Raw genomic sequence first — 16654 nt, 5'->3', positions numbered from 1 at the left:
ACGTACCGACCTTGTGGATGGAGAATGACTCTTGCCCCTTTCTTCCCCAGTTCTGCAACCCTGTACTAGGTGATATACATAACTGCACTGCACCAAGTACCTACCACTATTATTGTCAGTGCATTTCGAACTGGCAGATCGAGGCCACGCACAAACCACACACACGAGTCGCTGGACTGTGAACTCAAGCAATGTAATCCCGGCTGTCCCAGCTGACTTTAGTAGAGGAGAATGGTCCATGAATCGGGTACGCACACGTGGAAAATGCATTACTTGACCTTGAGCCGCCAGTTCGAAATGTACTGACAATAGCTGTAGTGATGTAATGTTACATGTAACACATGAGCAAATAAAAGAATACACCGTGGCGAAATTTGAATTTTCTTAACAGTTTGAACTAGATCTTTGAAAATTTGTATAGATATCTTACTGCATAGAAATAGTCTTTGTGCAAAGTTGCATCTCATTTGATTGAAAATTATACGAATTATTAAAATTTTTGTAAATTTAAATTGCATTTTGAAAAGTCACCATTAGTCCTATTATAAATTTAAAAAAAATTTACTTGAAATTTGCTCCACATACTTTTCAAATTCCCTGAAACATAAAAATTTAATTTTTCACCAAAATTGACAAAATTTCATCCGAATGTATCCGTAAGGCAATCAATAGTTAACTGATTACAACTCACTAATATCACCAATGATAAATACAAGCTGTTACAGTTTATTCCGAAAATAGATCTCTGTACAGTACAGATTCTAGATCTAAGGCTCCAGTAAAGAGGTCTCTCATTTTGCACAAAGTAAGGGATTAGGACGACGAGGTTTTATCATCCAGTCTGCTTTAAAAACTGAAAGAATTTATAAAATAGTTACATTACCAGTTGTTCTGTAATAAGGTGGTTAGGAAAATATTTGGGGCTAAGAGGGATGAAGTTACAGGAGAATGGAGAAAATTACACAATGCAGAACTGCACGCATTGTATTCTTCACCTAATCGTAATTAGGAACATTAAATCCAGACATTTTAGATGGGCAAGGCATGTAGCACATATGGGCGGATCCAGAATTGCAAATAGTGTGTTAGTTGGAAGACCTGATGGAAAAACACCTTTAGAGAGGCCGAGACATAGGATAGGGACTGATGGAATTAGGACAAGACCACTGGTGTACCGCAGATGGTGTGAGTTGGACTGGAAATGAGATTGTTCTCAGACATAAGTTTTAATCAATACTGTTAACGTGATTGGTCCCCCCACCCCCCCCCCCGGAGATTTTCCCCAATATATGCCAAATTCTTGGACCCCATCTTGAAAGGTGATATTTCCAGTTTATTTGATAATGATGGATGTATTCCAGAACTGACTTGGTTCTTCCAAAATATCAGTGTTGTTTTTTTAAGAGGAAAGAAGGCACTATACCAAACTCACAATAACCCTTCTCAGGTGAAATTTCGTGACACATCTCACTTAACTATGCATTCCTTATTAAATGAAGAGAGATTCTTTCATATTAACAACAATAAATCTTATTTGACCACCTCTGTGGTGTTGGTGTCAGCATGCTGGTCTCTTACGCAGAGGGCCTGGGTTCGATTCTCGGTCGGGTTGAATTTCCTGGTTGAGGTTTTTCAGGGTTTACCCTCAACCGTAAAGCAAATGGTAGGAAATTTGGGCCACAACATCCCTGAATATCACCGGCCTCATTCACCACCGAAATCATATTCATAACAAATCAGTAATATACGTATATATACTAGTGGCTTGTGCAGCAAATGCTGCAAACTAAGTTCATTAGACGTTCAAATAAACATTTTTCAGATTTATTTTCAATGAAGAATACCAGATATTCTGAAAGTTATTTGCTTCCATAATAATGAAAGATACTCTCTCTCGAGCCAATACTGAAGAGAACTACACATATAAATATCTACACCACACCGCCATTAAATATATGAAAAAGATCCAACCCCACTTGATTAATAACTATAGAAATATTTGATATTTAATAATATTATCTTACGTAAGTTTTATAGCTTTCAGTAACATATACTATATATATACTATATAGCCGCCATTCAGTAAAATATAGAAATCAAAATCTAATTCAAGTTATTCTCTACATCTACTTATATAACCCCAAAACGTTTCACTTTCATATCATCAATATAGCATTAATAATATGTATAATTAATGAAAAATAGTCACATCACGGCATTAACTACAATAATATTTCGTTTCTTAATGTCATCAAACCACCTCAAGTTTTGTAGTTTTTAATATCCAATACACAGCTGTACCCAGAAAATTACACACCAGAATCGAACTTGTAAATTATTTTTAGTAAGTTAAGTTTTTAATAGCCAATTTAATTTGAGCTCTAAATATGTCAGCATTCTTGGAGATCATGGCCTTCGTGTAATATTGTTTACTGTAGTGTGTGTTTTGTTTTATTCTGAAATGCAACACGGCCGACTTGATGCTCGCTTCGCTTCTCCTGATGCAATTAGCTAGTTCTCAAAACTGACGACAGATGGATTTTGGAAAATAGGAAAATTATGTAGGAAAATTGACATTTCACTGAAAACTACTATTTTTCCGAAAAACTTTGGGTTCCAAGCTTCAAAACGAGGGGCCATTTATTAAAATCCGTTCAGCCGTTTTCCCGTAATTTCCATTACCAGTTCAAATTATATATATAGATACAGTCGCCATATAGTTCACAACAATAGAACCAATCTCAACAATAGTACACAGGCCTTCGGATTTCACCCAAAAGATTAACTCGCGATATGATCAAAGATGTTAAAGCGAGTATAAATAACTGCGAGAAAAAAAAAAAACAAAACAAAAATAAAAATAAACCTTATTTATAGAGTAAGTTGGTTTATTAGAGATTAAAACAGGTTTTTTTCCTTCAAATATGATTCCATAGCTAGTTAAAGCTCGCATATTGTTTCTCTTTCAAATACATGATTAAACTATGTCGTCCAAGTGCTGCAACAACTTAAAAGAAACTCAAACAGACTGAAACACAAGAAAAAATTACAACATACTGTTTATAACATTTACAAATGAAAACAAATTACCATCATAACATGAGAGACAATTTCTCAATGTCTGTTCTTAATATTTGACCACTTTCTGAGACGTGGAAAACAATTTTTGAACATAAGTTTAGGGCTATAGTTAACTAGGAAACTTAACTACCAACATACTTCCCTTTCTTAATCTGCTTTTCTTCTTACTCATGACAGGATAAAAGGAAGTTTAACAACAAAACTACTGTTACTCGAGTTTGAAAGCTTGTTTTATTGTGTAATAAATTACATCTGCATATTTGTGAGAACATTAATGAAATCATAAATTCAGCTGATGCCAACATAAGTCACATAGTAATTAAAATATTCCACCATTGGCAACAGAAGAATGAAGCAGGAATGGTGCCTAGTTCTTGAAGTATATTGGTGTTCTCTTGCTTCAGACTACTGTGGTGTGCACCAGTTCACTGACGATACACTGCATGATTCATCCCTAGTAATTCATACATGTACGCATGTAATCTCTATCAAATTACATATCTGACTTGTCACATAAGGACGTGGTAAATTTCAAATTTCGAAATGAAGACTGGCCGAACAGCTGAACAACTTAATCAAGCCAGATTTATACAGGCAGCACACACAGTCTTTACTTTCGGTCCAGAGAGCTGCAGCTGTCACATATCAATTGAACTTACATTTTGAGAAATCCATTTCAGGATGCTGTTCCATAAACCTGTAACAAAACAGATATGATGCAAGTCACTTAAATTATGAGTCAATTCCAAGTACTGCTGACATTATTATCAATCATTAATCGAATAATCAAATGTGTTCATTGTATGAAGGAAAATAAACAAAAATTAAGACATTTAGCTTACGGAAATGTTTGGAAATTTGTCACATTTGAATGCTATGAGACTGGTAGGAATTCATTTTTGACATGTTTTGTTATCAGTGTTATTACTCATGACATAAGAATCCAGAATCCACTGCTGTTAAACTGATTTTTGTAGCATTATAACACCCTCCTTTTCAGTAGCGGCCCGCGGCTACAAAGGTTGGCAGTTCTGCATGAAAAAAAATAGTGTATTTAGCAAATGCATGCAGTTTATTGCATCTTAATCGAATAACGCGTGTAATTTCAGCCCCTTCTCGAATTTGACTGTGCACCCGAAATTGTACTCCATTCGTCCGTGTGCCCTACTCACCCCGTGCTACACCCCTCCCACCCGATACAGCTAGTTATGTAGTGGAGATATGCCCCACATGTTGATACTTGAATGAACAACCATCAGAAACTTTCTATCGTTCGAACGGTTTTAACTCCTACCGAATTTCGTTACGCCAACTTTTCTAGCCTACACCCGTACCGGCTGATGGAATTATAAAACAGAGAGCTGGGAGTTCCTACAGATTTGCAATAAAGTATCGTAACTGTACCAGTTTGTTGCATTATTAAATTCAATTCTTTGGCATAACAGCGCAAGAAATGAGCTGTGGGACACAGTACAAATTATCCGTGTTTCCAACCCATTACGTTAGCCCCGCCATTAACCACGCAATTAATTTATGTGGTTCAGTTATGATTGAATTCCCATTAAGTCTATATTTCATTAAGATAGTTTGCACGAAACTTTCAGCGTCATGTTTCGGCGGCATGAATCATTTCCATTACACATTTCGGTATTAAAATGACTAGTAGGCTACATGATTTCCTCGACTTTTTCCAGAAATTTCAATATTTAAATTTGGTGTAGGATGTCGTAATTGCTTAAGTTAACGTGCAATTTTTCTTCTAATTTCGAAAAAGGTTGGTCGATTAGGTTTTCATTTAATTCACTTTTAATACAAAATATTTCCTTATACACACTGACTAATCACATCAAACCACCCACAGTACTATAACACACTGCAACTGTAATGATATACAGTAGTCCAGAAGCCTATGTGCTCTAACGCAGGTCATAAAGAGATGAGTGTGTTGGCGGTTCTTTTGTATATTCGGAGAGAGCTGCTTCGGTTGCAGCTCTAATGCAGTCTTATGGGACGGTGAAGAAAACTAGTTTTCTGCTGCCGACTACCTTACGTTGAGCTTCAGGAACTGCCGATCACAGATCCAAAAAGTACACTACAGCTAAAATTCTCGAGCAGTTCAAGGCTCCTACAGACAGTAAAATCTCGAATCGAAGGAGAATGTATTGGAAAAATAAATTAAACAATTAATTAGATTACATAAAAGCACGTTCTACATTTTTAATTTCACAGGTCCATTTAAATGGTGGTTCTGCAGCTCTGTAGTTCTTATTGTAGAGCCGCCCCTGCTTCTTTTATAGCATATTATTAATTTGTTTTCGAACATATCTGACTGCAGAGTGGTACCAATTATTATGATGTACTCTGCATCAGTGGTAATAGCTACACGCAATGTGTTTTATGTTTAATAAAATAATCGTTATTGGTTATCAAGCTGCACTAAATAAAGCCTTACTTTTTAATGATGTCCTGTTTCTTCTGTTCATCGGATGTAGGAAGACCAAGCTCTCGCTGTCTCTGGTCATACATCATTTTCTCCACAAGACCACGAGTCTCCCCATCCAGATCTGACAATTTCGATGGTTCTGGGTTGATTTTTCGAGTGCTTATTTCTGGATCCGTCTGCACAAGTCGGCTCCACCATTCCATTTTATTTACCTATATTTAAATACATTCTATATTATTTCTCTATCATCCTAAATATAATATCTTCACAAACATACTTCTGTTTAAATTCATATCCCTCTATATATTTATAAGTTATACGTTTATCACATAACAAGGCACTATTTTACTGAAAAGGTAAATGGAAGTACATCTCTGTAATGAAGTACCGAGAAAGAGGTACATGCATTATATCACTTACGTTAAATAGTTTCTATGACTATTAATTAGGAATGAAAAGTGAGTGAGGAAGACCATGCACAGATAACATTTTATACAACAGAATCGTAGAAAATCATGGGCAATTTAATAAAGAAAACATATTATATTATTAAATTTGTGATTTTTCAAGTGACATGCACATTAACACAAACTTTTAGATAAGGATTGGTGTTGTTTTGGAAGAGAAGAAGCTTAAAATGTAATGACAGAGGTCTCACACATAATCGCATATTATATATACATACTAATAAAAATGGACTGAGCGAGTTTTGGGATTACACTTTTGAATTGTTCTCTCTGGGTATGGAATACATGAGCCTATCTTTTGCTTCTAAAAGCGTATATGCTTCTGTTGTTTATTTAATCTGTGCATATAATAGTATTTGTGTATTACACTACGCAGCTCTAAGCATGTCTCCTGAAACTGGATATTTTTTGTAGCGAGGCAACCTCCTACTGCTTTGATGTGAGCTGAGTGCACAGATTAAGTATCAGAAGTCTATTTCAGTTAGGAGAAATAAAACTTTACTACGTTTTTATGTAAGATCAAAAAGTAACGCACAACAATTATTTTACGGAATACTATTTTGGTTAGGACGTTCAAAGTTGGCAGATAGTTTAGTTTGAATCTTGTGCTACAGATAGCAATGATTCGATCGGATGTCACTCTGGCAGAACGAGCTGTAACTAATGAGTAAAAATGGCGCGTTTTCTACCATCGTTCACTTGTGAAGGTCAACGAAGTGTAGTCCGTTTTTCTTTTTTCTTTTTTTCTTTTCTTGCGAAAAACAAAAAAGGGAAATATTGGAGGCATATGGCGCTTGATTGTCTGGACCATAGCAACAACTCCAGGTGGTGCAGGTTTTTCGAAGAAGTCTGCCGGGAAGCACGTTCCTGTCGACCAGTGACCGCTGCAACACCACTCAATGTCAGAGGCATCATTAAGGCGGCAATCATCCATCCTACAGTTCAGACCTCGCACCATCTGACTTTCACCTCTTCGGATCAATGAAGAAATTCCTAGGAGGACAATGCTTCAGTTCAGATGAAGAAGTGATATCAGTCGTGCACAGGTGGCATGGAGTTTTATGAACGAGGTGTACTGAAAATATGGTGTCACTATGGGAGAAATGTGTCGAGAGACTTGGTTCCAATGTCGAAGAATAGGTAAAACCTGTAGCTTTCTTGTGTATTATTTCGTTTTGCTTATCTATTAAATACGTTGCCATAAAAAACTGTTGTGCGTTACTTTTCGATCCACCCTCATATATAAAGATTATAACATCTTTCCTACTAAAAGAAACACTTTTGAAGATAAAATCCTTGCACATTCCTCACCATTTGGAACAGACAAAAAACACGTGCGAATCATTAGTCAATTTTCAGTAAGCAGCTCAATTTTGTCCAGTTTTCACCAACGAAGCTCAAATAAAGTACATTTACTTTCAAATACGTTATAATGTTGATATCAATAAAACCTCTCAGTTGCATACTGACAAGGCATACACACTGCAACACATTCCACTTTTTCGTAACCAGTGTGGTCTATGAAAAGTAAGTGGACATCATGAACAATGGCTGCAGTTAGGCATTGATCCGAATTCTGCTTGGGTAAATTTCCAGGTTCAGTTTTTTTCTCCTAAGCTTTCTCAAACTGTAAGACGAATGTCAGGTAAGTCCATGGTGAATCCTCTGACTCAACTAGCCAAAATACTATCACAAACTCTATCGACATCAGTTAGCCATGCAGCTGACACAGAATAATTAAAATAATCAATAAAAGATTATTCACCTTTTCCAAAGTGATGAATACAGTTTTTCCATCTTCCAACACCCACGTTGATTCTTCGAGTTTGATATCACTGTGGAGTTCTCCATCGATAATGGGAGTCTGGCCCTTGATTCCACATTTCAGGTGTTTCTTTTGGAAGTCGACTATCAGATCCCGAGGTCTCAGTGTGAAGGTTACATTTATTGGAACTCTCAACTGAAACAAGAAATAAACCAATCGAATTCAGAGATATATTTACCAAGGACTGCAATGACGACATAGAATTTGTGATAGAAAGAGTTTCAGCATGTTTTCTCTGTCATAAATCTTTAATTTTCCTATTCATTGTAACATACAACAAACAAATGGACAAATCTGTATCATTACTACTGCGATGGATCTTATGTATGTATGTATGTATGTGCATGTTAGGGTTGCTAGGTTTTCAGAATGCAAAGAAGGGACGGTTGCAATATTTCACTCTAGGAAAATACGAGGAACTTGAGAGGGAGGGAGGGAGTAATCTATTGTATAAGCGCCATCTATTATTAGCATATTGAAGCACAACTAAAGAAAATTACCTTAGTCTTACACTATTAAATAGTATTAATATTACTAACCAACTGTTTATTTGTATTAATACAATTTAGAAGATACACTAATGATATCTGCGATTCATATGGGGAAAATATAATTCACAAGATTGTGTTTATACGAATTATTAAATAAATGCTCTGTTTTTCTAAACGCAAAATACCCTCTTTGCTTCATGCAGAGCAGAAACATTCATTTTGGTTTGAAACATTTTTCGCGTCATCACACCAGAGATGACAAAACGCCTACACTGTGTGCTTTCAAGAACCAGCACATTTCCTTAAGGGCGATGAGTGTACTTCCTCTTGTTGATAACTAAATGAACCTTGTTGGATTTGTGTTGCTCGTAGTATGAGCATGTAATACAGGCGTTTTGACATCCCTGGTATAAGCACTCCATCGATGGTTAAGAAGTGAAACCTCTATCTACAAAAATAGCAATCTAGTTTAACTACATTATCATTTAGATTAACTACGTAATTATTATGTTCATAAAATTGGTCAATTAACTAATTAATATTTCGTCTTCGTGTAGAAGATCTTGCAAAGCAGAAACATATCGACCTTCACAAGTATTAACATTGTAACTCACTTTCTTCCATTTTTCAGGAGAAGCATGAATGATCGTGTAAATCAGTGTATACACAGATAGTAACAATAAGATTTTACATACGATTGGGAAGGTTTACAGCTACAATGATAGTACTGGAAGAAAAAGAAGCAATTTAAGACCATAGTAACTAGCATAACTCAAAACCATAAAAAATTGAGTTACAATGTTAGTATTTGGGAGGGTCGATATATCAAAAGTTTTGTACATTTTGAGAGAAATTAATTTTTAAAACAGATTTTAGATTCACTTGCAAATTCAAAGATACGAAGTAACACTTCTTACCCATCGGTATATTACCGTACCAACAAACCATGCACAGCTATTCCTTAGGAATAGAGTTACTGTTAATACATAATTGAAGGGTTCAGAGCCATAGTGGGCCAAGCGCCATTTATTAAAAACGGAGAAAGCAGGAGTTAAAGTTAAGTGAATACCATAGTTTAATGAAAATTGACATATCAGTTTTAATGTGTATACTTTATATTACTTGCTATATGTTTCCATTGAATTATGGTAATAACTTCATTTTAACCCTTGCTTTCTATGGTTTTAGTAAATGAGGCTTGGCCCACTATGGTTCTGAATCTTTCAATTGAAACAGGGCAGCTGAAGGTTTAAATTTATTTACTTCGTAGTTACGTTTTTGAAGTCATTTTTTTTTACTTGATTATTTAACAACGCTGTATCAATTGCGAGGTTATTTAACGTCGATGAGATTGGTGATAGTGAGATGATATTTGGTGAGCTGAGGCCGAGGATTCGCCATAGATTACCTGACATTTGCCTTATGGTTGGGGAAAACCTCGGAAAAAAACCCAACCAGATAATCAGCCCAAGCGGGAAGCGAACCCGCGCCCGAGCGCAACTCCGGATCGGTAGGCAAGCGCCTTAGGGTACGTACAAGTTGGAGCGACGATAAACGATAAAAGAAGCAGGGATGCTATATCAGAGAGAATTGAAGCATGCATTTTCATTGAGGTGTGCATATTGGAGTAACGATAAAAGCGAAGATACACGATAAAAGCGACGAAAAAAATAAGTTCCATTTTCTTCGCTCTTGTCGTTCATATAATCACTGATTAAGATAATATTGATCTGTATAATGGCCGGTGGTTATCAATATATCCATATATTAATAGATTTATTATTATTTCGGCATATTAAATTAATTGTTGTAGATATTGGCAAACTGATCAGTTGTCTATTTATTCGTGATACATTATGTGATCACAATAACCAATCACAGCACAACGAATTTATACTACCTTTGGGATGAGAAACGGGTTCAATTTTGTACGTATTTAAGTTATATTAAACTTGAACCTAGCAGCTGATATTTCATATATATATATATATATATATATATATATATATATATCTTCTTTCATTAAGTGGATGTATAGAATATCTTCTACTGATAAATCAAAATGTTCGCTTCCCGCGTCCTCGTTGCTCCGATATGAACACTTGATTCTTTGATAATACCAAAGCGTCGCTAGGTCATTTCTTTTATCGTTTATCGTTGCTCCAACGTGTACCTACCCTTAGCCGACAGAGCTACGCCGGTGGCCCTGAAGTCATTGATGTTAACAAAAAAGTGAACGTCTCTTATCATTCTATAACACCACATCCGGACAAACAGTTCAGAAAAAAGAATAAGGATAATAAAAAACCGTTGGCCGTCTATTACATAATGTCCGTAAATACAGGATACCTGGCAACCCCAGTGCACGCAGGTATGTATACAATACGTCGCCGATCACATTCTCTCAACAACCCAGTACAGTACACAGACGGTGTGGGTCATTTTCGCGACTTCGCATACCAGTCGAAGCGGCTGCATGCGCTGCCACGATGGTTGCCTACTACTTAATTATTGTATCCACTCTAAGGTCGAATACTCCAGTAATGTGGGAACAAATCTTTTTATGAGCCACATGATGTAACGTGCACGGCCGCGGTTGCTTAACCCTTGTAATCGCCCACTCAACGTAACGATTATACATAATACGAACCACGAAAATTTCACTTACGAAGGTTTAAACATCTCTGCTTGAAGGACGTGCATATTGTTCTGCATTCGACCTCAAGTTGTGTGCCTATCTATTATCTGCTGGAAGGAACTCCAAATGCATCCTTGTCGAATGGAAACCACTTAACAGAACCCAAATGTACTTACTTAGTTACTTACAAATGGCTTTTAAGGAACCCGAAGGTTCATTGCCGCCCTCACATAAGCCCGCCATCGGTCCCTATCCTGTGCAAGATTAATCCAGTCCCTATCATCATATCCCACCTCCCTCAAATCCATTTTAATATTATCCTCCCATCTACGTCTCGGCTTCCCCAAAGGTCTTTTTCCCTCCGGTCTCCCAACAAACACTCTATATGCATTTCTGGATTCGCCCATACGTGCTACATGTCCTGCCCATCTCAAACGTCTGGATTTAATGTTCCTAATTATGTCAGGTGAAGAATACAATGCGTGCAGTTCTGCGTTGTGTAACTTTCTCCATTCTCCTGTAACTTCATCCCGCTTAGCCTCAAATATTTTCCTAAGCACCTTATTCTCAAACACCCTTAACCTATGTTCCTCTCTCAGAGTGAGAGTCCAAGTTTCACAACCATACAGAACAACTGGTAATATAACTGTTTTATAAATTATAATTTTCAGATTTTTTGACAGCAGACTAGATGATAAAAGCTTCTCAACCGAATAATAACACGCATTTCCCATATTTATTCTGCGTTTAATTTCCTCCCGAGTGTCATTTATATTTGTTACTGTTGCTCCAAGATATTGGAATTTTTCCACCCCTTCGAAGGATAAATCTCCAATTTTTATATTTCCATTTCGTACAATATTCTGGTCACGAGACATAATCATATACTTTGTCTTTTCGGGATTTATTTCCAAACCGATCGCTTTACTTGCTTCCAGTAAAATTCCCGTGTTTTCCCTAATCGTTTGTGGATTTTCTCCTAACATATTCACGTCATCCGCATAGACAAGAAGCTGATGTAACCCGTTCAATTCCAAACCCTGCCTGTTATCCTGAACTTTCCTAATGGCATATTCTAAAGCGAAGTTAAAAAGTAAAGGTGATAGTGCATCTCCCTGCTTTAGCCCTCAGTGAATTGGAAAAGCATCAGATAGAAACTGACCTATACGGACTCTGCTGTATGTTTCACTGAGACACATTTTAATTAATCGAACTAGTTTCTTGAGAATACCAAATTCAATAAGAATATCATGTAATACTTCCCTCTTAACCGAGTCATATGCCTTTTTGAAATCTATGAATAACTGATGTACTGTACCCTTATACTCCCATTTTTTCTCCATTATCTGTCGAATACAAAATACCCAAATGCACAACACATCAAATTTACTATGAAGGCAACGCATCTGTATCTCATCGTTAACAGTCCTTTTTATTTTATTTTCTCAATGTATGAACTATAAAGTGAAAGTATTATAATGCTGGAAAATTGACCAAAATTTAGTTTTGTTTCTCTGATGCCGTTTATCTACACAAGGATTTCTCCAGAGCTGTTGGACGGATTTTATCAAATACCGGTATATATTTAGTATCTACGAAGTCCGTGGCTCTTTGGATAATGTACGCTTCCCATCCAAGAGGTCCGTGGTTCCATTCTCGGCGTGAGAGATTGAAGAGATTTACTTTCTGTCCACGGAAATGAGTGTTTGTCCCTTGTCATATGCTGTCCTGAAATATCTATGCGGTAGCTCTGTGCCGTCCTAACCACACGACAAAAGAGAACCACAATTTATATCTAGTGTCAGTCCAAGAATATACCCTTTCCTATATAAGTCACTATCAAAAGAGGATGTAACACAATACAAAGGAACTAAGTACCTACGAGTCAATTGATTTACAAATGATGTACACGAAATTTTTATTAAGAGGAAAGGATCTTCTTTTGAACAACGTTACACAGAATTACTATTCCATTGAAATTACCTCTAAAACTTTCTTTCAGTTATTTTATTCCTTGTCTTATATAAGATAGTGACAAATTGAACAGTAAATGGAGTTTGTACCACGCACCGATGGTTCGGAGAAATTTATTATTATTATTATTATTATTATTATTATTATTATTATTATTATTATTATTATTTCATGGGAAATGCCTGTTATTATTCGGTTCAGAAGCTTTTATCATCCAGTCTGCTGTCAAAAAATCTGAAACTTATAATTTATAAAAGTTAGATTACCGGTTGTTCTGTATGGCGGTGAAAATTGGACTCTCATTTTGAGAGAGGAACATAGGTTAAGGGTGTTTGAGAATAAGGTTCTTAGGAAAATATTTGGGGCTAAGAGGGATGAAGTTACAGGAGAATGGAGAAAGTTACACAACGCAGAACTGCACGCATTGTATTCTTCACCTGACATAATTAGGAACATTAAATCCAGACGTTTGAGATGGGCAGGGCATGTAGCACCTATGGGCGAATCCAGAAATGCATATAGAGTGTTGGTTGGGAGGCCGGAGGGAAAAAGACCTTTGGGGTGACCGAGACGTAGCTGGGAAGATAATATTAAAATGGATTTGAGGGAGGTGGGATATGATGATAGAGATTGGATTAATCTTGCTCAGGATAGGGACCAAAGACGGGCTTATGTGAGGGCGGCAATGAACCTCCGGGTTCCTTAAAAGTAAGTAAGTAAGTGAGTATTATTATTTCTCTAATTGATCAACAAGATAAAGAATTTTATGCTCGACCATGCCGAAATGTAGTAATTATACACCTGGTAGCAGACCTTTCATGCATGTCATTAAAGTACATCTACTCATTAAAGGTCAGGTCTTTCAGCCAATGACGACTCAGGTTACAACTGTTCAGCCAATGACAGGTCAGCTTTCTACCGTTATAAAACCGCAAGTATCGATTATTCTCGGATATGCAATCGAAAGAGAATTAGCGAAAAGTCACGGAGGCTGGAAATCCAATACTGTCGCAGAAGGTTATGTTCTGTTACTATAATAATTAGCGTTAATTGTAAATAATATTCAAATAAATTCAATTTTTCATCTCTTTTTCAATGTCTAATTTAATTTCAATGTTCTCTCTGTAGGTTCTTATGGCCTAGCAAGGTCAATGTGGACATCTGTTCCTCGGAAAAAATCAATACTTTCGCGTCTGCGCACATCTCACAACATACGGAACATTGCTCAAGATCAGATACAAATAAATTAATAATATCAAGTTAGAAATATGGTCGAGCATAAAAAGTCGTATGAAACTCGCCTATAATGGTAATTAAGAAGCTCGTATGAAAATTATGAAACTCGCTTGCGCTCGTTTCATAAATATCCATACTCACTTCTTAATTACCTTCATTATAGGCTCGTTGCATAATGTACTATAAGCCTTTTACTATTACTACGGTATCTACATTAATCAACTGCTTTGTAAAATTAACGCAACCCTAATCATTACGGAAACAGAGCAAAATGAGAGAGAGGGAGGGAGGGAGAGAGTGGAAGAGGGGGAGGGGAGGAGAGAGACACTTGTTCTTTCTCGAAATGGGAAGGAGAAATTTTATTTTTCTCTAGAATATGGAGTATTAAATACAACTCTGATTACGAAAACAGAGCAAAATGAAACTACAAATTTCTCAAGAATATTAATTAAAGTAACCCTAGTCATTATGTAAACAAAACTACAAAGCACTTTCCTCTGACCAGTTCGCCATGCTCGCGAGCGGTTTGCAGCACGTACTACAAAAGCGGTCAAGACGACGCGATGCGACGTCCCAACTAGAACTGACGAATGTCTTTGTGACTTTATGTTCGCAGCAAAAACCCGACACGAAGAGGATCAGAACGAGCGGCTCGCAATAATGTTGGAAGCTCGCGCGACCGTCCGCGTCCCAATTACATGAATAATTTGTTACATTGCATGTTACGTTACACGTTCGGCTCGCCTAGTGTATACACGGCCTAAAAGGAGAAACATTATTAAAAGTGTACAGGCTGGTTCACAATAAATCGGGAACGAAAACGAGAACGAGAACGGAAATAATGTTAAAATAAATGCATTTAAACATAAACATCCACAATAGTTAATTGTGAATGCTCGCATTTAAATACATTTTAATAATATTTCTGTTCTCGTTCTCGTTTCTGTTCCCGATTTATTGTGAACCAGCCTTAACTTACGGGACGGCAGGGACGTGTTCAGAAATCCATTTTGCTGCTAAAACTCTCCCGTGACTAATTTTCTTTGATCTCATAACCAGACTCAGTTATCACATTTTTAAATTGTGCCCGTTATATTGATGGATTCAGAAAATTCAAATACGACTTCATGACACAAACCTGCAGCTATATTTGGGACTGATGAAATACTAAAGGGGAAAGAGATAGAAGTAAAACTTGTTCAAATTCTTTGGGTCCGACAAGTCTGATTCTTGTCCCGCAACACAGAAACGGCGCAAGAGACAAACTAAGGTCAAGTTGTATTAATTCAGCTGTGGCACGCGGTAAGTTCAACACTCGACCTTGTTCTACCTCGCACGTGGGTTATAACACTTATTAACAGTTCCTCACGAACGAGATCCAGTGTTAATTAATTATATTATGCTAAGCTGATACAAACAAAACACTCTCTGGCGTAAAGGTCTGCCAAATATACAACGTCAATTGACTGACAAATTTTGTTGTTTAGTCAACTGTCCGAAGACAGATCTGAACCTCACAATTGATACCAACAAGGCACCACTTTTGAAACAACTATGCCAGGAAATAAAGGGGTAGGGTGGTCAGTTCCTTTCCCCCTACATTGCATACGTTGCCGATTAGCTACATATTACCTCAGATCACATAAATAACAGATTCATCACTCTTATGGGCTTTGAAGGCAACAACTTTATCAATTTCACTATGCTGCCATCTAGCGACAGTCACGTTACAACTTCTATTTGAATTGCATGGAGCAATTGTACTTCCATCTAGTGGTCGTTACTAATCGACAGTGGCGATCCTGGTGGTTGTTCTCTTCTACATGTTACCGTTTTTAACATGGGGATGGCCAATGTGTTTTATACGTTATCAGGGATATTATGCTAATCAGACTTCAGATGTAAACAAACAATTGTTCTTCCTCTGACATATCGTCAAGTGATGTGTACTGCCTGATAATAACTGTACATATCAGCCAGAGCCTCAATCAGAGGTAAAAACGCTATTTGTGGTTAATTATTAATGTCTTCAGGTATGATCACTTAAGAAGGAGGAGGTCACTTTATTACTGTTTAGAATGCAAACTATGTAACACGAAGTATAAAAACTAAATCTGAGGCGTGACAGCCTATGAAGGGCCATGGGCGACCAGCTAGTCCAATGCCTCAGCAGAGGTAAACGATCATCCAACCAGAACGAAGGTATCGTGTGATAATATGATGACCCTTCCCCCTAACCGTTATAGCTGGATCGCAGAACCAGACTTCGTTCCTATCGTTGGTCCCCAAGTTCATCACGATGCTGGGTGGGCACCGGTCCCATACACTGCCCGAAATTTCATGAGAGAATTAATTCCCCATGAGGACTCGAATTAGCCGCATTCTGTAACGCGAATTCAAGCATGATGCCTTAAAGAGACAACACGAAGAGTAGCAAAGTCAAATTGTTCAGTTCTTAAAGTTTCCCGAGTTACTGGCAGCTGCTGCCTTTTTTTGTTT

The 16654-nt window shown here is 37.0% G+C and overlaps 1 protein-coding gene across 1 annotated transcript in view; it reads right to left on the bottom strand.

The window, feature by feature from the left end:
- Positions 1-3293: 3293 nt before the first annotated feature.
- The window catches only part of nudC (nuclear distribution C, dynein complex regulator), a 143515-nt gene continuing 130154 nt past the window's right edge, over positions 3294-16654 (bottom strand). Inside the window, exons 5-7 of the mRNA XM_069812929.1 lie at positions 7757-7951; positions 5534-5736; positions 3294-3778 (exon numbers count right to left, since the gene is read on the bottom strand). Coding sequence (XP_069669030.1) covers positions 3727-3778; positions 5534-5736; positions 7757-7951 — 450 coding nt within the window. The 3' untranslated portion in view covers positions 3294-3726. The remainder of the gene's footprint in view (positions 3779-5533; positions 5737-7756; positions 7952-16654) is intronic.

This window comes from Periplaneta americana, chromosome 16 (genome assembly GCF_040183065.1).
Source record: "Periplaneta americana isolate PAMFEO1 chromosome 16, P.americana_PAMFEO1_priV1, whole genome shotgun sequence".
Lineage (NCBI taxonomy): Eukaryota > Metazoa > Arthropoda > Insecta > Blattodea > Blattidae > Periplaneta > Periplaneta americana.
Note: the sequence above shows the minus strand (reverse complement) of the source record. Positions and strands in the feature narration are given on the sequence as shown.